The 19,231-nt window shown below is 36.3% G+C and overlaps 1 protein-coding gene across 1 annotated transcript in view; it reads left to right on the top strand.

Moving 5' to 3' along the window:
* Positions 1-19,231, top strand: part of COL5A2 (collagen, type V, alpha 2) — a 214,197-nt gene that overhangs the window by 156,162 nt on the left and 38,804 nt on the right. Inside the window, exons 19-32 of the mRNA XM_006864036.1 lie at positions 7,225-7,323; positions 7,743-7,787; positions 7,900-7,998; positions 9,192-9,245; positions 9,489-9,596; positions 10,667-10,720; positions 11,276-11,374; positions 12,359-12,412; positions 13,090-13,188; positions 13,299-13,352; positions 13,756-13,809; positions 14,743-14,796; positions 15,707-15,760; positions 17,798-17,842. Coding sequence (XP_006864098.1) covers positions 7,225-7,323; positions 7,743-7,787; positions 7,900-7,998; positions 9,192-9,245; positions 9,489-9,596; positions 10,667-10,720; positions 11,276-11,374; positions 12,359-12,412; positions 13,090-13,188; positions 13,299-13,352; positions 13,756-13,809; positions 14,743-14,796; positions 15,707-15,760; positions 17,798-17,842 — 972 coding nt within the window. The remainder of the gene's footprint in view (positions 1-7,224; positions 7,324-7,742; positions 7,788-7,899; positions 7,999-9,191; positions 9,246-9,488; positions 9,597-10,666; positions 10,721-11,275; positions 11,375-12,358; positions 12,413-13,089; positions 13,189-13,298; positions 13,353-13,755; positions 13,810-14,742; positions 14,797-15,706; positions 15,761-17,797; positions 17,843-19,231) is intronic.

The following is a 19,231-nucleotide window of genomic DNA, read 5'->3' as shown; positions in this document are numbered from 1 at the left end:
GTTGTTAAATACTTCATTTTTCTTGGACCCACTATCAACTGTCATGGAAGTAGCAGTCAAACAACCAAACAATGTATTGCGTTGGGCAAATCTGTTGCACCAGACCTCTTCAAAGTGTTCAAGAGCAGGGATGTCAGTTTGATGACTAAGGTACACCTGAGCAAGCCAAAGTATTTTCAGTAGTCTCATATGCTTGTGAAAGTTGGACAATAAATAAGGAAGATCACAGAAGAATTGATGAATTTGAGTTATGGTGTTGGGGAGGAATGCTAAAATTACCATGGATTGCCAGAAGAACAAATTTCAGAGTGTCTTTTGACATCCATTTTGATCTTTTCTTTATTTCCTGTTTTGTTTTGTTTTTTTTAAGACTTTTTTGCTTTCTTCTTGTATGATGTTCTTAATGTCATCCTACAACTATTCTGGTCTTCAACCAAATGTCTAATGCATCAATTCTGTTCTTGAGATGGTCTCTGTATGCATTGCAGATATGTTCAAGGTCTTATTTTGATTTTCGTGGACTTGTTTAAATTTCCTCAGGTTCAGCCTAAATTTGCATATGAGCAATTGATTATCTCTTCCACATTCTGTCCCTGTCCTTATTTTGACTGCTGAAATTAAAACTTTAGCTTGAACTTGCATATGAGCAATTGATGATCTGTTCCAGTCTGCCCCTTTATTTGTTTTAGTTGATGAGACTGAGTTTTCACTGTCTCTTCCCACCAATATAGTTAATTTAACTCCTGTGTATTCCATCTGTAGAGATCTATGTGTATAGATGCCTTTTAAGTTGTACCTGGACCAAGAAGCAGTTGTTCGAACAAAACATGGGAACACTGAATGTTTTAAAATTGGGAAAGGTGTGCAACAAGGTTGTGTTCTTTCACCATACTTATTCAACCTGTATGCTGAGCAAATAATACGAGAAGCTGGGTTCTATGAAGAAAAACGTGGTGTCAGGATTGGAGGAAGACTCATTAACAACCTGCGATATGCAGATGATACAACCTTGCTTGCTGAAGGTGAAGAGGACTTGAAATATTTACTGATGAAGATCAAAGAACACAGCCTTCGGTATGGGTTGCATCTCAATGTCAGAAAAACAAAAATCCTCACCACTGGACCAATAAACAACATTCTTATCAATGGAGAAAAGATTGAAGTTGTCAAGGACTTCATTCTTCTTGGATCAACTATCAACACTCGTGGAAGCAGCAATTAAGATCAGACGACGTATTGCATTGGGCAGATCTGCTGCACAGGAACTTTTTAAAGTGTTGAAGAGCAGAGATGTCATCTTGAGGACTAAGGTGCGCCAACCCAAGCCATGGTATTTTCAGTAACCTCATATGGATGCAAAAGCTGGACAGTGAATAAGGAAGACTGTAGAAGAATTGCTGCCTTTGAGTTGTGGTGGTGGAGGAGAATACTAAAAGTGCCATGGGCTGCCAAAAGAACCAATAGATCTTTCTTGGAAGAAGTGCAGCCAGAGTGCTCCTTGGAGGCCAGGATGGCTAAGCTTTGTCTCTCCTACTTTGGACATATTGTCCAGAAGAAACAATCGTTGGAGAAGGATGTCATGCTGGGTAAGGTGGAGGGTCAGAGAAAAAGAGGAAGACCCCCAACGAGATGGATCAGCCAGGTGGCATCATTGATGGTGTCAAGTGTGGCAGCGGTGGTGGGGTTGGCCCAGGATCGGACATTGTTTCATTCTGCTGTGCATGGGGTCACTATGAGTCGGTTCTGACTCCATGGCACCTGACAACAACAACAACAACAAAAAGTTATTTGCAATGAATGAGTAATTGGTCTTGCAGAATTCTATTATACTTTCCTCAGCATCACTTCTATCACCAAGGACATATTTTTCAACTACTGACCCTTTCTTTTTTTACAGCCTTCACATTCCCATAGTCACCAATGACTGTCCTGATTACATGTTTGATCAATTTCAAACGGAAGAAGTTAGTAGAATTATTCAATTTCATCATACTGGCTTTAGATACAGCAGCATACAAGCCACCACAGTACAACAAACTGACAGATGCACGGTGGAAAACATAACTAGGCACCTAACAGTTTTGTTTCCTAAATCTGTACCCTTATCTTCAGTTGAAAGGAGAATTATGGTAGCTATGAGGACTAGGAAGAAGGAAAGACAGACTAATTCTGAACAATTAGCCACTGAACACCTTATGAACAGCAGCTGAACACTGTCAGATATAGTGTCAGAAGATGAAAATATTATTAATAGTACTGTCAGACATGGTGCCAGAAGAAGAGCTCCTCAGGTTGCAAAACATTCAAAATACAACTGAGGAAGAGCAGCCTCCTCATAGAAGAGCTGACTGTGGTGACGCAAATGGAGTAAAACTTTCAGGACATTCATTTGCTGATGGGGCACAACTCAAAATGAGAATCAGCAGAAAATGCCCATTAATAATACCTTTTTATGATTATTATGAATAGCAGTGGGACATTGTGAAAACCTTATGGATAGCAATGGAACATTATGGGACACAGAGCCAGGATATGGAAAGATTACAAATAGCACACCATAAAATTGTCAGCAAACGTGCTAGAAGATGAGTCCCTCACGTTGGAGGGAATTCAAAATACCACTGGGATAAGCTGCTGGAAACATCCATTAATAATCAGAACATGGAATATACAAAATATGAATTTAAGAAAATTGAAAATTGTCAAAAATTAAATGGAACACATTAAGATTGATATCCTAGGCATTATTGACCTGAAATGAACTGATATCAACCATTTTGAATCTGACAATCACGTGGTTCACTGTGATGGAAACAACAAATTCAAGAGTGATGATGTCACATTTATCATCAAAAAGAACATTTCAAGATCTATCTTGAAGTACAATGCTATATGTAACAAGATAATATCCATACACCTACAAGGACTCCTAGTGCATCGCTATAGGATCAGTACTGAACTGTGAACCATACGGTCAGCAGTTCAAACTCACTAGCTTCTATGAGTTGGAGTGATAATTAAAAAATGCTGCAACATACATTAAGAGGCAATTGCGACATATTCAAGCCAGATTCAGACAAGGATGTGGAAAGAGGGCTATCATTGCTTACATCAGATGGATCTTGGCTGAAAGCAGAGAAAACACAAAAGATATTTACCTTTGCTTTATTGACTATGCAAAGGCTTTCAATTTTGTGGATCATGACAAACTATGGACAGCATTTCAGAGAATGAGTATTCCAAAACACTAAATTGTACTCATGAGGAACCTATACACACACCAAGAGACAGTTGTTTGAACAGAGCAAGGGAACACTGAATGATTTAAAATTAGGAAAGATGTGTTGTATTTTTTCACCATACTTGTTCAATCTGTATGCTGAGCACAAAATCTGAGAAGCTGGATTATATAAAGAAGAGTGTGACATCAGAATTGGAGGAAGACTCATTAACAATCTGCAATATGATTGTTATGCAGATGATACAACCTTGCTTGCTGGAAGTGAACTGGACTTACTTAATATACTTATTAATGGTGTGGCACTGTGGGTTAATGCACCAGACTTCAAAGCCATTTGAACTGCAAGGTCAGCAGTTCAAGGTCACCAGTTGCTCCTTGGAAACCCTATACAGGGTTGCTATGGGTTGAAACTGACTCGACGGCATGTAACAACAACAATGAAGATTAAAAACCTCAGCCTTCAGTATGGGTTGCACCTCAGTGTAAAGAAAACAAAAAATCCTCACCACTGGACCAATAAATAATACTAAGATAAATGGAGAAAAGATTGAAATTGTCAGGCTTCATTTTTCTCAGATCAGCCATCAGAGCTCATGGAAGCAGTAGTCAAGAAATCAAATGATGCGTTGCATTAGGCTGATGTGTGGCACAAGACTTCTTTAATGTCAGTTTGAGGACTAAGGTATACCTGACCCAAGTCATGATATTTTCAATAACCTTATATGCATGTGAAAGTTGGACAATGAATAAGGAAAACCTCAGAAGAATTGATGCATTTCAGATATGGTGTTGGTGGATAATATTAAAAGTACCATGTATTGCCAGAAGAATAAACCAATCTAAGTTGTACCATAGTGGTTACAAATCGGGCTGCGAACTACAAGGTCAGCAGTTCGAAACTACCAGATGTTCTGCGGGAGAAAGATGAGGCTTTCTGCTCCCATAAAGATTTATGGCCTTGGAAACCCTGTACAGGGTTGCTATGAGTCGGAACCAAATCCACGGCACATAACAACAACAACAACAACAACAACAACAACAACAAGTTGGAAGAAGTACAGCCAGAATGCTCCTTAGACACCAGAATCGCCAGACTTTGTCTCTCATACTTTGGACATATTATTAGGAGGGACCAGTCCCTGGAGAAGGACATCATGCTTGGTAAAGTGGAGGGTTGGAGAGAAAGAGGAAGACCCCCAACAAGAAGGATTGGCACAGTGACAGCAGCAATGAGATTAAGTATAGCAACAATTTTGAGGTTAGCATAGGATGGGCAGTGTTTCTTTATGTTATACATAGGGTCGCTATGAGTTGGTACTAACTCCATGGCACCTCACAACAAATGAGGCGGAACCAATCTGAGGGCACTTAACAACAAAACCATGTTGTTTACCCCATTAATACCAGTATTTTTCAAATTTACACTAACCATTCAGAAGCAGTTTGCCTTCCTTCTTCTTAGTCCATTAAATATTCTGAGAATCTGAGTTATATGAAGAAGAATGTGGCATCAGGATTGAAGAAAAACTCATTAACAACCTGCGATATGCAGATGATGCTACCTTGCTTGCTGAAAGCAAAGAGGACTTAAAATATTTACTGATGAAGATCAAAGACCGCAGCCTTCAGTATGGGTTGCACCATACTATAAAGAAAACAAAAATCTTCACAACTGGACCAATAAATAACATCATGATAAATAGAGAAAAGATTGAAGTTGCCAAAGACTTCATTTTGCTTGGATTCAAAATCAACACTCACAGAAGCAGCAGCCAAGAAATCAAATGACATATTTGATTAGGCCAATCTGCTGCACAAGACCAATTTAAAGTGTTCAAATAGCAAGGATATCAATTTGAGGACTATGGTTAGCCAGCTCCAACCATGGTATCTTCAGTAGTCTCATATGCATTGGAAGTTGGACAAAGAATAAGGAGGACATTAAAATAATTGATGCATTTGAGTTATGATGTTGGAGAATACTTAAAGGACCATGGACTGCCAAAAGAACAAACCAATCTATACTGAAAGAAGTATAGCCAGAATATTATTTTGAAGTCAGGACAGTGAGAGTTTGCCTCTTATACTTCAGACATATCAGGAGGGACAATCCCTGGAGAAGGACATTATGCTTCGTAAAGTGGATGGTCAGAGAAAATGAGGAAGACCCCCAATGAGAAGGATTGGCACAGTGGTAGCAGCAATGATCTCAAGTGTAACAACAATCATACCGATGGCACAGGACCAGGGATTGTTTCGTTCTTTTGAACATAGGGTCACTGTGCATCTGAACCAAGGTGATAGCACCTAATAATCACAAAAACAATCAAGTCACTTTGACTATTTTGCTTTACCCTGAAATCTACCTCTTTCCCCTCCATTTCCTTTAATTCTGTAAACATTGTCAAGTTTATTAGATATTTATAACCCAAGTATAATCAATTGTTTTCTTGAAAGGAAAATGGAAATTAATGTTTACAAATAATATACTGTCTTATAATTAAAAGTAATATGATTCCCTATATTGTTTATATGTCATTGTTGTTAAGTGCCCTTGAGTCAGTTCCAACTTATAGTAACCCTGTATAGGGTTTCCAAGGAGTGGCTATTGGGTTTGAACCACCGACCTTGTGGTTAGCAGTCCAATGCTTATTCTTAGCACCACACCAGGACTATACAGAGTGAGGATATAATTTCTTGTTCTGTTATGAAGATATAAACTTTTATATAGAATTCTTAGAATGAGTTTAACAAATATGAAGAATTAGCCTCTTTCTACAACACAGTTTAGCTGATATCAGGCTATTTTAGAGATGTTAAGATTTATTTTGGTGTTTTTTGTTTTTTTTTAAAACTTATAGCCATATCAAGATCTAATTGTAAAACACCATTCCTAAATCTGAACTATCTGCACAGATGCAAACTCTGTGAGCATAACTGATCTGCTAATTTGTCTTCCTCACTTGGTTTTATATTGTTTTAAAAGTCTTAAAGTACTTCTGCTGTTTACATAGGAGTAGATGGAAGCATCTGAATATTTACCGGATAACATTGGTGGTGGGGGTTATGTGCCATGAAGTCAATTCTGACTCTTAGTTACCTGTATGGGATTTTCTAGGCTGTAAATCTTTACATGGAGTCCTGGTATGATGCTGTGGGATAATGTACTGGGCCGCAAAGTCGGTGGTTCTAATTCATCAGCTGTTCCCCAGAAGCCCTATACAGGGATGGCTATGTGTCAGAATGGACTTGACGGCACTAAACAACAACAACAACAACAAATCTTTACAGGAGTAGAAAGCCTCATCTTTCTTCCATGGGGCAACTGATAGATTTGAACTACTGACCTTGTGGTTAACAGCCCAACTCATAACCAACTACGCTTCTAGGGTTATAGCACTCAATATTCCCTGGTAGTCTTCCATCCACATACTAACCAGAACAGACCCTGCTTAGCTTCCGTGATCAAACTAGATGGGGGTGCATTCAGGGTGGTATGACTGTAGCTGAAAGCATTCTGAAAACAAGCTATTTAGGAATAAGAACATATATCCTTCTTTGAGTAACTCATTGCTGGGTGTAAGGCTGTTCCCAGTTTTTCATTGTAAATCTACATTATGATAAAAAATGAATATTTAGTAAGTGAAAACATCTGATAGTGTGCTAGCATAAATTCCAGACTGTGTGGAGGTTCACAGGAGAAGTTAAGTTGACTTGACAGATTCATAGGATTTTCATAACTGAAAGATTGAGGTATGGAGAACATTCCTACCGAAGAGAGGTAATGAGCGTCATCAGAAGTGAAGGGTTGGGTAAATGTGGGCCAACTCCGTAAATTAGGTTTGGCACACAGCCTTGGAATAAACCTCTTTCTGCTTTTTGTCTCTTTAAATGTTTGTATTTAAAATGTCAAATTCTAAGTAAACAATCAACTTTGTACCATACCATCTCTTCAGTTGATGTTTTCCTTTGTATCCCTTTAGGGAGAAGCAGGTCCCACAGGGGCCAGAGGCCCAGAAGGTCCTCAGGGACAGAGAGGTGAAACTGGACCACCAGGTCCAGCTGGCTCTCAAGGTCTTCCAGTAAGTTCCTAGAATATCTAAGACCTAACCCAGAAAGCTGTCCTCTTTTACAACAGTAGTACAAGTACAACCCATTTTAAGATATTCTATTTGAAATCTGAATGAGTGTTTAAAAGTTACAAACAAAAATTCACATTTCTCTTGTCAACTTTGAATGCTTTGCTTCTTGTGGGATTAGTCATGAAAAATAGTTTTATGATCTAGTGGTGGTTGATTGTATTTTGCAATTTTTCTGCCTCCTTTGGAAGATGGATGAACCATCTGAGTTCTACCCTATGTACTCCAAGATATGATTTCACATTGTATATATTTTTCACATTGTATATATTTTTCACATTGCGTATGTTTTTCACGTTGTGTATATTTTTCATGTTGTATATATTTTTCACATTGTATATATTTTTCACATGCTTCTTTAGGGTACAGTGGGAACTGATGGTACTCCTGGTGCCAAAGGTCCAACGGTAAGTCACTGAATTTATGATTCAAGAAGTAAAAATGGACTTGATCTTTTGATGTGAACTCTAGACTTTACCCCAGGTTTCTTCTCATTATGTCCATCTTGCTGTCTGATAGGGCTCTCCGGGCACCTCTGGTCCTCCTGGATTGGCGGGACCTCCTGGATCTCCAGGACCTCAGGGAAGCACTGGACCACCAGGGATTAGAGGCCAACCGGTAATTTTGCTAAAAAACAACATATATTGTAATGAAACATAGATAATGTGGCTTATCTAGATGAGGAAAACCGTGATTAGATTTTCTGTAAAGTGAAAGTTAAAACATAAATGTACAATGTAGATGTACAATAGATGTGCAATGTAAAATATGAAATTTTAATATTTTTTATTTTTAATATTTAATATTTTATTAAATATTTATACAAAAGTAATAATTTCATGCATTTTATAAGTAGTTGAATAATGAGCAGTTATGGAAATATTCTGCAGTCCAGTGTGAGGAAGATAGACATTTAATGGGAGACTTATAATGGCAATTTGACTACAAATGGGTTCAATAACTATTTATTGAGCATTAGTCTGAAGAGAGGTAAGGAGTTAATCTAGTATATTGTTCATACTGACAGAGTTCCCATATTTTGTAGAGATCAGTTTTAGAAAAAAATAATGTGATAAACCTATGGAAATAAACATATTGAGAAGTTGTGCTTATATTTTTTTAAGCTTGATATATAAAAATAAAAACATTCTGTTCTAGTACTACTTAAAACAAATATTTTGGATTCTGTCCCAATAATGTGGTCATACTGATAAATCCTTTTGAAGTGCTGTTGAAAGATTTACTAAAATATGAGTGTAGCTGATATGCAACATTTGATCTTATCATTTTCTGAATTTGGCAATCTGGTTCCTGGAACATAAACTGCAGCTTATTTAAGAAATACATACACGGAACTCCAGAACACTTCAAAGATGAATTCACTGTTTGAAGTTGCAAAATCCAAGAAACAGAACATAAATATAAAACTGTTTTGATTCTGAGTTGACAAGTCTATTTTCTATACCACGCTCTATATAGATTTATCTGGAGAGCTGTCATAATTCTAATTTTAATGATCAAATTTGAATATAAATGGAATTGTTTTAATTATGCTAGAATGCATAATAAAAAAGCAAGACTTAAAAAATAAATCTCTTTAAGCCCACTGTAAAATAAATGGATTGCGACCATATTATACTGAAGTGTACAAAAAAACAATGTCTGTACATTATATGAGAAAATGTTAATTGATTATATTCTACTGCTGAATCACTAAAGACTCAGCTACAGTTCTATGTAATGTTATTAATTATAGAAGCTTGGACTGACTAAATGCCCTGGTTCCTATAATACTGATGTTTTTATTTTAGGGGGATCCAGGATTTCCAGGTTTCAAAGGAGAAGCTGGACCCAAAGGGGAACCGGTAAATATGTCATTCCCCCCCCCCTTTTTTTTTTTAAATAGTAATGAGAAGGGCATAAATCTTGCCTGAAATAGTACAGCTCAAAATGTTACAGGATTTAGAATAATAGCAATGAGAGTTATATGGAAATAAGTTATTTGCTATAACTTAAAATTTATGATTTATTTTATTAAATAAGTCTACCAGAATTAAATACATTTGTCATATAGATTTTTCTGATGATTATCTTCCTGTTTTCAATAGGGACCACATGGTGTTCAGGGTCCAATTGGCCCAGTTGGTGAAGAAGGCAAAAGGGGTCCCCGAGGTGATCCAGGAACAGTTGGTCCTCCAGGTCCACTGGGAGAAAGGGTAAGATTTGAATACTTAAAAAAAAAAAAAAAAATTCTTAAAGTCATAGTAGAATTACGTGAGTACATTTTGAGATAGTATAGAAAATAAAAAGGAGCCCTGGGGTGCAGTGGTTAAGCATTGGGCTACTAAATGAAAGTTCAACGGTTTGAACCCACCAGCAACTGTGCAGGACAAAGATGAGGCGCCTTGCTTCTGTAAAGACTGGCAGCCTCAGAAACCCTCTAGGACAGTTCACTCTGCTGTGTTGTATCGTTATGAGTCACAATGGACTCCATGGCAGCTGGTGGGCTGGAAGACTGAAACTCCAAGAGCAATGCTTACAGGCACACTGCACAGTCCAGAGCGCTTAACTGTGAGGAAACAACTGTTAGTCATTCTTCATTCAACTAATATTTATTGAACTAGGGTATGACAATTTGATGTATTGATGCTAGAAATACACCAGTGAGCCAGATGACCATGGTCCCAGCTCCTGTAGTGCTTACATTCCAGGATAATAAATAAATCATCAGGTAAAGAAAACTAACTTAAATAAATTTCACAATTTTAATGAGTACCGTAAGCACTTTACACAAAGTTTCAGGTAATACAAAGGTCCTTACATACAAAGCAACAATAATGTATATTATTATTATTAACATTCTGATCCTTATAGAAAGTATCACCCTGTCATCAAAATATCAGTGTACTTCTATATTTAAAATCAGTGAATTATTATAATTTTATTTGAATAATTATTTTCATCTGTACTTACCTCTTTTTCAATATTTAACATTTATTTTAGTGCTCATTTTTTCATATATATAATATATATACATACATACATATATGGAACTGTAAGGTAAGCACTGGACTGCTAACCACAAGGTCAGCAGTTCAAACCCACCACTGTTCTCTGGAAACTCTATACAGGGTTTCTACGAGTGGGAACTGACTCAATGGTGCTTAACAACAATACACAGCATACATGCAAAGCCAAGTTACTTCTTGATCTCAGCTACTAAGGTTTCAGAGTACTAAAAATAAAAATGACTTATGATGATACCAATATCTTTGATCATTTGTAGGGTGCTCCCGGCAATCGTGGGTTTCCAGGCTCTGATGGTTTACCTGGACCAAAGGTAAGGTTACCCCATCAATTACTGAACATCAAGTGGGAGATCCTGGGTAGAGAAAGAGACTGGTTTCTACTGTGTTGCTCTGGTCCTGATCCACAAGGCTCCAAATCCTGAAATAAGATGAACACAGAAGTTAGGCTTAACTCCAAACCCTGTTGCACACTGTCATAGAGGGCTAGGGGTAAGGAAGGATACGGAACTGTTCAGACATTGCTTTTCTGTATCTTTCTTGACAAAGGGAGAAAAGGAGAAAGGAAAGGGGAAAAAAATCTTTCCTTTAAATGATATATATGTATGTTTTGAATCTTAATTATTGAAATGAGATGCTAATGACAACCTTCAGTAGCCAATGGAAAAGAACACCACTGTTCTACAAGGATTCCAATTTAGATCTAAACCTGAAGTGACACTGTTGACAAAAAAATCTTTCATTAACTATTCTGTTGTTTGTTAGATCGATGCCTTAAATTCGCAATGTGAAATATGTATGTACACTTTTATTTCTTGCACTACTTTTTTTTTTTTTTTTCTGACAAGTTCTGTTTTGCTTTGCAACAGGGGGCTCAAGGAGAGAGGGGTCCTGTAGGTTCTTCAGGACCTAAAGGAGGCCAGGGGGATCCAGGACGCTTAGGGGAACCTGGGCTGCCGGGTGCTCGGGTAAGAGCCCAGCAGTTTGCTACATTAACCTGGAAGAAATATTCTCATGCAATATTTGGGGGTGGGGGGAATCGGATTGTTTTCACAACTTGGGAAATGTCTGTGTTTATATATTTTTTACTCTAATCTATTATTTTAAAATACTGGTTTGTTATTTTCATCATGTACATCATGTATAGGAAATATAGAAATAATAGTGATTTCTTATCTCTCTTTTTCTTGAAGGAGTATGCATTAACAGATTTGCCACACGATATTATATATATATATAAACCTTGTTTGACTTTTAGTAGGGATAATTCCTGAAATCTTTAGGCATTAATTTTAACAAATTTTATTGAAAATTCATTTGAATTATGGAGTTGCCCTTATATGCAATTTCCAGCAGTGCAAGGGAAAAGGCTTACACAAAACGTTGTTGGATAGAAAGATACATTTAGCCCCTTGTTAAGATAAGGACACTGTATCTCTAGGGGTTGCTACAAATGATCAATTCCATTAGAATACTAAAACAGGTGGCTTCTACACCCACCACCTACCCTCATTTGACTTATTCTAGTAGAGACTTAACAGTTACTTCTGGAAGATAGTGCTCTGATGCCTCTTCCCTTTGCAAAGTCCCTCCTACAGCATGGGCATGCTGTGTGTTTTTTGCTCAAAATTCAGTGGTTTCCAACAACTGCTCCATGGAAAAGATGTGGCACTCTGCTTTCATAAAGATTGCAGCCTTGGAAACCCTATGGAGCAGTTCCTTGGGGGCATTCCTGTAGAATCGCTCTCTCAGACTTGACTGAAGGCACTAGGTATCCTGTTGAATGAAGCCAGGCTGAGCATCGGTTATGATTGTGCAATGGAACGTAAGACCAGTGATAGTGGGCATTGCAAAGTGGAATTGATTTTTGTAATGTTATGCTATTTTGACTCTTTAGAATTTTTACTTCAAATGCTGATCAGCAACAAATTGACAACTGCTTGCACTTTCAGGGTCTGACAGGAAATCCTGGTATTCAAGGTCCTGAAGGAAAACTTGGACCTTTGGTAAGTAATTTAAACTCCACAGTCACCAACAGTTCTCAACAGACATGCGGGTCAAATAACAAGACATTTATTTGAGGTTATTGTTTTAGATCACATAGATGCTAGTTGTATTCACGTGTTTATAATGGTTCACTGAAGTAAATTCTTAGTAACTGCATATTTTCAAATTGACCAGAGAGTTGATCAAATTTCATTGAGATTAATGTTTGAAATTGAAATTAACTCCCTGACATCAGTAAAAGAAAAGTTGAAATGATGTATTCTTTCAATATTGGAGAAATTTGTTTGATAGCAATGTCTTTATTTCTTCCCATTTTATATGCTTAAGTGATAAGTAGATATGAACTTTGACATCTTATATATCCTATGCCCTATTTTAAACAGCAAGTGTGAAGTGAAAGTCCTGAATTTTTATTACCTGTAAGGAGAAGCAAAAAAGAGATTAGCATATAGAATAAAACTAGGAGTAATAAGTCTATTCTAAATACTCAAAATTGTCTGCAGTTTGTAAATAACACTCAACTGTTTTGATTCATTAAGATAAACATGTTGTTTTAAAGCTTATATAGATTTTGTAGTAAATAAAGGCAAGTGTCAATCTGGATTGTGCAAGTTGCATGATGCAATGTTTACAAAGGACGTATGCAAACCTGGAATTACTCCTGTGAATTCTGCAGGGTGCACCAGGGGAGGATGGCCGCCCAGGACCTCCAGGCTCCATAGGAATTAGAGGACAGCCTGGGAGTATGGGTCTTCCAGGCCCCAAAGGTAGCAGTGTGAGTATACTATATCATATTTTGCCAGTTCATCATATTCCTTATTTGGGGACAGGCACAGTATTTGCAAATTTTATTAAAATTTAAAATAGCTTCTATTTAATTTTTAGGGTGACCTTGGAAAACCTGGAGAAGCAGGAAATGCTGGTGTTCCAGGGCAGAGGGTAAGTATAGATTTTCTGGTACAACAAAACAAATAAAAAATATACATATGCTTATATATGTATAGGAGTCCAGATGTGGCACTGTGGATTAATGCGCAAGATGGGTTTGAACTGCAAGGTCAACAGCTCAAGCTTACCAGCTGCTCCTCAGAAACTCTATACAGGGTCTCTATGGGTCAGAACCAACTCAACAGCACTTAGCAACAGCAACATATATGTATATATGTGTGTGTGTATATAAACTATAACTTAAACAGAAATACATGGCATCAAAAACTTCATGAAAAAAAAATTCCATTATATTTTGATTCCATTTTTCCACACACTTTTGAACGCCCCCTTGTATGTAGAAGATATCCAAATGTATATGCCTTACTTCACAAATTTTCTTTGTGTGATGCAGGGAGCTCCTGGAAAAGATGGTGAAGTTGGTCCTTCTGGTCCTGTGGGACCCCCGGTATGTGACATTTTAACAAGAATATCTTCACACTGCAATTTTCAATGATATTTGTCCCTGGCTTTAATGTTTGTCCAAGAATAAGCCTCATGGGAAGTGAATACTTAAGAAAGTACAAGATAGCAAAAAATCAATTACATTGTTTGATTTTTGTAATGGCATCTTCTGCCTTTTTGGATATTATGACTAGTCTTTCATTTCAAACTTCTTTAAATGTTTGGTGGCAAAGGTTTTGCTTTTATGACTCACAGCTGAAAAATATATAAAATAAAGAAAATAATGTAGGGCAATAAAAATTTCACGAGGTGTTTTGTTTAAAATAGTTCATTATAATTCACTTTCTTCTAATAATGTATCTTTTAAAAACTGAGTTAGGTTTTTGTTTTATATGAGTTATCTTTTCATCTAAGGATTTTAAAATTATTTGTTTTTCAGAAGTATTCTTGGAATAAGTATTTATTTTAGCCTAGGTCAATTTAAATAGCCTTTCTAAAATGTTAACTCTATTTTCTTTAGACATGCTAGTTTCAAAGATTTGTGTAGTAAATCTTATGGGACTTATTAATAAGCTACAATGGAAGTGTTATTCTCTCACATTGAATATAAGAATATAATATATTTTATTATATCAAATTTCTCCAGTTTTTCTTTAATTTTATGGTTAATTCCAGTTATTTCTTATCTGGATCAAAACAGAAATACATATAATTGGGCTTTTAGCCGACTTTAGAGAAGATTTTCTTATTAGAAAGGATTTCAAATATCAGCATTGCATGACTTTTAATCCTAGTTTATTATTTAGTCAAACTGAAAAGCGTGTGAATGGAAGACATTCACAGAAATGTCAATACTCACAGTGGTTCACGTGAACACAGATGGAAGCGGGGATAACGACCTAGCTCTGTTCCTGACTTGCTTTTTTTCTTGACTTAGGGTCTAGCTGGGGAGAGAGGAGAACAGGGACCTCCAGGCCCCACAGGTTTTCAGGTATGCACTAATTCAGTTATCTGTTCTTTTCCCATTAACTTGATTAATTTCAAAAATATATAAAAAAAATTATGGCTGGATGATGTAAAATGATATAATTAATATAATTTCCCCTTTTGATGTATATGATAAATATGTAGATAAGATTAGATATTTTGGTCAAAGAGACTATCAAACCGCCAAACTATTAATAAGTAAAAGATAACAAACTGCTGTTCATAGCTCTATAAGTTTTATTAAACTATTTTCAAGAGATATCTAGTTTTGTTGACAGTGTCAAAAAATTTTTATTCAAGTCATTATCATGTCTTTTCTGAAAAATAAAAAAAGTGTATTATTCAATGACATGAATAATTATAATTTGGGGTGGGGGGAAACACTTTCAAGGCTGACTTTCAGTAATCTAGCAGTCCAAAATATTGCTCTCAGAGCCATAAAACTGCAATTAGAAAGAACCTCCTGATAAATTTTTATCTCCGTTTGCTAAGTGGCATGGAAATGGAACTGTAGCCATCTACTCTGACCAGCCAAGGAGCTCTGGTAGCGTAGTGGTTATGAATCAGGCTGGGAACATCAAGCTCAGCGGTTCGAAACTACCAGCTGTTCTGCAGAGAAAGATGAGGTTTTCTGCTCCCGTAAAGATGTACAGCCTCGGAAACCCTGTGCAGGGTCGCTATGAGTCAGAACCAACTCCATGGCACGTAACCACCACCAATCTGACCAGCCAGTGTGTTGTGTTAGAAGATGGATTTTTCTCAATCAGTTTTCATTTAACTTGTATTCAAACTATTTCTGTTGCTTTTATAACTAGTCATGGAGGCTCCATAAATTGTTTGAGGTAAACTGTTAACACTGGTAGCCTATTAAAGTTTCGCAAACTTGCAATTTTATATCCTTACTTTTGTTTTAGGGACTTCCTGGTCCTCCGGGTCCTCCTGGGGAAGGTGGAAAGCCAGGAGATGAGGTACATTTTTTAATAATAATAATTGCAATATTTAAAAACGCTATCTCATAATAACACTTAGTGCAAGTTTGTGTTTTTGCTTACTTTGCCTACATTTCCTCTTTTCATCTTCAAACAACCTTATCTACTAGATATTATGATTTCATCTGTTTTAGAAATGAGAAAAATATGACACACAAAAGTTAAATAAATACTCAACTGATATGAATTGAACTGAAGTTATCTGTTTCTCAAGACAGTGTTCTAAATTCCCCAATATATTTTCCCATAATTATAGAATTTTACTGAATTATAAAGTATCTGTTTAGAATTTTATAGGTAATTCTAAACAGATATTAACTATTTTTTGCTGTGATTTTACTGGCACAGAGGTTAATTTAATTTATTTTGCTTGGAGTGCTTCATTCATTCATTTGCCTTCAGCACACATTTGCTGAGTATTCTGTGTTTAGTTCTACTAGATATTGACCTCTCCCAGCTGAACAGATACATTGGCATTGCCCTTGGATTATAATTTAGAAGGAGTCCCAGTATGGTGCTGTAGAATAAACACTGGACCACAAGTTGGTCTAAACCTCAAGGTCAGCTGTTCAAACTCAACATCTGCTCCTTAGAAACCCTATACAGGGCTGCTATGAGTCAGAAACAACTCTAGAGCATGTATCAACAACAACAAATAGGAAATAGCATGAGCTAAGACAGTGACAGTAATAGAATGCCCTAAATAATACGATAGGGGAGGCACTATGTATATGAAAATGTAGAAGATGCACCTAATTATGACCTTGGGTTTAGGAGAGTTTTCCAGACAAAATTGTACAGAGGGATTGGAAGCAAATGCTGTTGAATGATGATGCATGGAGGGAATTGAAATCATTGCAATGAAACAAAATACGATCAAATGAATGCAAAGCTGATGCTCTCCCATGTAAACTATCACTCAATTCACAATAAAAACTTACAGAATAAATAAATCAGCCACCAGGGAGCTAAACAATGCTAAATAAATGAGTGGTCAAAGTAAAATCTTCATTGAGAACTTTGGGTTTCAGGGTTTGGATTCCTTTCAGGTCACTAAAATTTTTGTTTCAAATACCAAAATCTAGCATTTAAGTGAATAAATGAATCAACTTTGAAAAAAAAAAATATATCCTTCAAAACTGAGATCTGAAGGATAAATGTTGGGATAGAAGAGGTAAGAAATAGAACTAGCAGGTGCAAAAGTCCAAAAGCTTGCTGCTGTATTTAAGGCAATGGTAATAGTTCAATATGTTAAGAGTGTGGAGTACAGATTGAGAAGAGTAAGATGAGACTGGAGCATGGACAGATGACAGAGACAGATGACCAAGGGTCTTAATTTGGACCAAATTTGTTCTTCAGCATTAGAATAATGGGAATCACATGAAGTGCTCCTAAGTAGAAAGTAATGTGAATAGAGTTAATTTTTAGGAAGATCACATTATAATTAAGAAGACAAATTGAAGGGGTAAGAATGGACACATTTTCCTTTAACTACGAACGAACAAATGTTTAATGCAGTCTTCACTGCAGTACTTTGAATCCACAATTTCTAGTAGCGTTCTTTGTCCGTATTATTTTCTAAAAATGTATTTAATAATTGAATAGAGTTGAATTGGTTCTATTAAAAGATCAGTTCTTAATCATAGACTTTTTATATGATTTGTTTTGTATTTAAACATTTTCTTGATCCAGTGGAGAATAAACAGCAACCAGCATGTAGTTGGTTGTCTCTAAAAAACTAAATTGGGAGATATTTTTTCTGGTCTCAGTGTCAAAAGTCATTCAGGTAAAATAAGCATTTTTTTTTTTTTTTGTGAAAAACTATTTTCATGTAATGTAGAGCTATTACCTTGTTTATAAAAGCATACTTAGTTTTCTTCAAAATCATGGGTTTATTTAATCTTTCAACAGCATATAAAAAAAAGAAGATGTATGATCTGGAAATTTAAAAAACAAAACAAAACCTAAGAGCTACCTCAAATTCTTTCTTTCTGTTTTTTTCAATTTATTTTATAGGGTGTTCCGGGAGATCCTGGATCAGTTGGTCCATTAGGACCTAGAGTAAGTATTAGCTCCTTCATGGTGAATGTTGCCTCTGGTTTCAATTTAAACATCCATCTTTTATTTTAAGCATTCAGTTATTTCACTGGATGAGAACACTTTTTACGGTAGTTCGGATGAATGTTTATGGTAGTTTGGATGAATGTTTAAAAAGCATACTATTTTTCGATTCAAGGATTTATACAGAATTTGTTTCGTGACATTGGTTGTAATCACCCATTTGTCCTTCTTTCCTTGCAATTTGAGCTTTGTTTTGGAGGTAAATGCTATAATTTGGTCTTGTATCATTGATTAGATTGAGGAATAATTCTTCCCTGGTGTTACTACTAATTTTATAGGCCTAGCATTTGGCTGAAAGTTGACCCCGGAGGGTTGGTTCAGTTCTAGGCTTGAAGACTGCCTAAGGGTCACAATTTCAGGGTTCCACTGGTGCCTACAAGGGGACTTCAAAAATTTCAGAGAAAATTTTCATTATATTTCAATGTCACTTTTTCACGAACTATTTGAAGCCCCTTATTCTAATAATAAGTCTGGCCTTCTTTATAAATCTTTTGAATTTTGTCCTGCTTTTTTTTCCCTCCTCTTTGTCCATGACTTTTGATTGTACACCTGGTCAGAGACCTCAGTAATGGTAGCTTGGTACCATCTAAATTATTCTGATCTCCTGTTAATGATGGCTCTGGTTGGTATGGTCCATTATTAGTCTTTTTCCTTGAGTCTTTGAGTGTCTTCACTTTTCATTGTCCCAGATGAGGAGAGACCAATAGTTGCATCTTAGATGGCTGCTTGCAAACTTTTAAGGCTTCAGTCACTACTCATTTAAATAGGATGTAGAGCATTGCCTTATTGGACTATGTGATGTTCCTTGAGATTGTGGTTATAAGGCCCCAAGTCCATTGAATCATTCTCTCAAAGTTTTTGGTTTGGCTAAGAAGTTTTCAAAACTTTGCCCACTGCATGCTCTACAATATTCTTGGGTATATTGGATATATTTACTGCACAAACAAATTCATGTGTAGTAATACCTTCTGCCAAATCATTTGTTAGATCTAGTTGTAGGTGTATTCCCATTTGTCTACCTAAATACATGTCTTCTAATAGATATTATTTGCAATAGTTATTTTTGCATGATTATGTGCAAAGAGTAAAAGACAAAGGTAAATACTATTGTACACATAGTCCTGAAAATAAATTTTTGATACATATTGTACCCTTTGAAACTTGTATACTTTGAGTTTTATTTCTAGTCACTAAATTAGAAAATAAAGACTTAGTAGTTGCTTATTGCAAGGAGCCCTGGTAGTGTAATGGGTTACATCTTGTGCTACTAAACATAAGGTCAGCACTTTGAATCCACCAGTCGCTCTGCGGGGAAAGATGAGGCTTTCT

The sequence above is a fragment of the Chrysochloris asiatica genome, unplaced genomic scaffold (genome assembly GCF_000296735.1).
Source record: "Chrysochloris asiatica unplaced genomic scaffold, ChrAsi1.0 scaffold00059, whole genome shotgun sequence".
In the NCBI taxonomy this organism is placed as follows: Eukaryota; Metazoa; Chordata; class Mammalia; order Afrosoricida; family Chrysochloridae; genus Chrysochloris; species Chrysochloris asiatica.
Note: the sequence above shows the minus strand (reverse complement) of the source record. Positions and strands in the feature narration are given on the sequence as shown.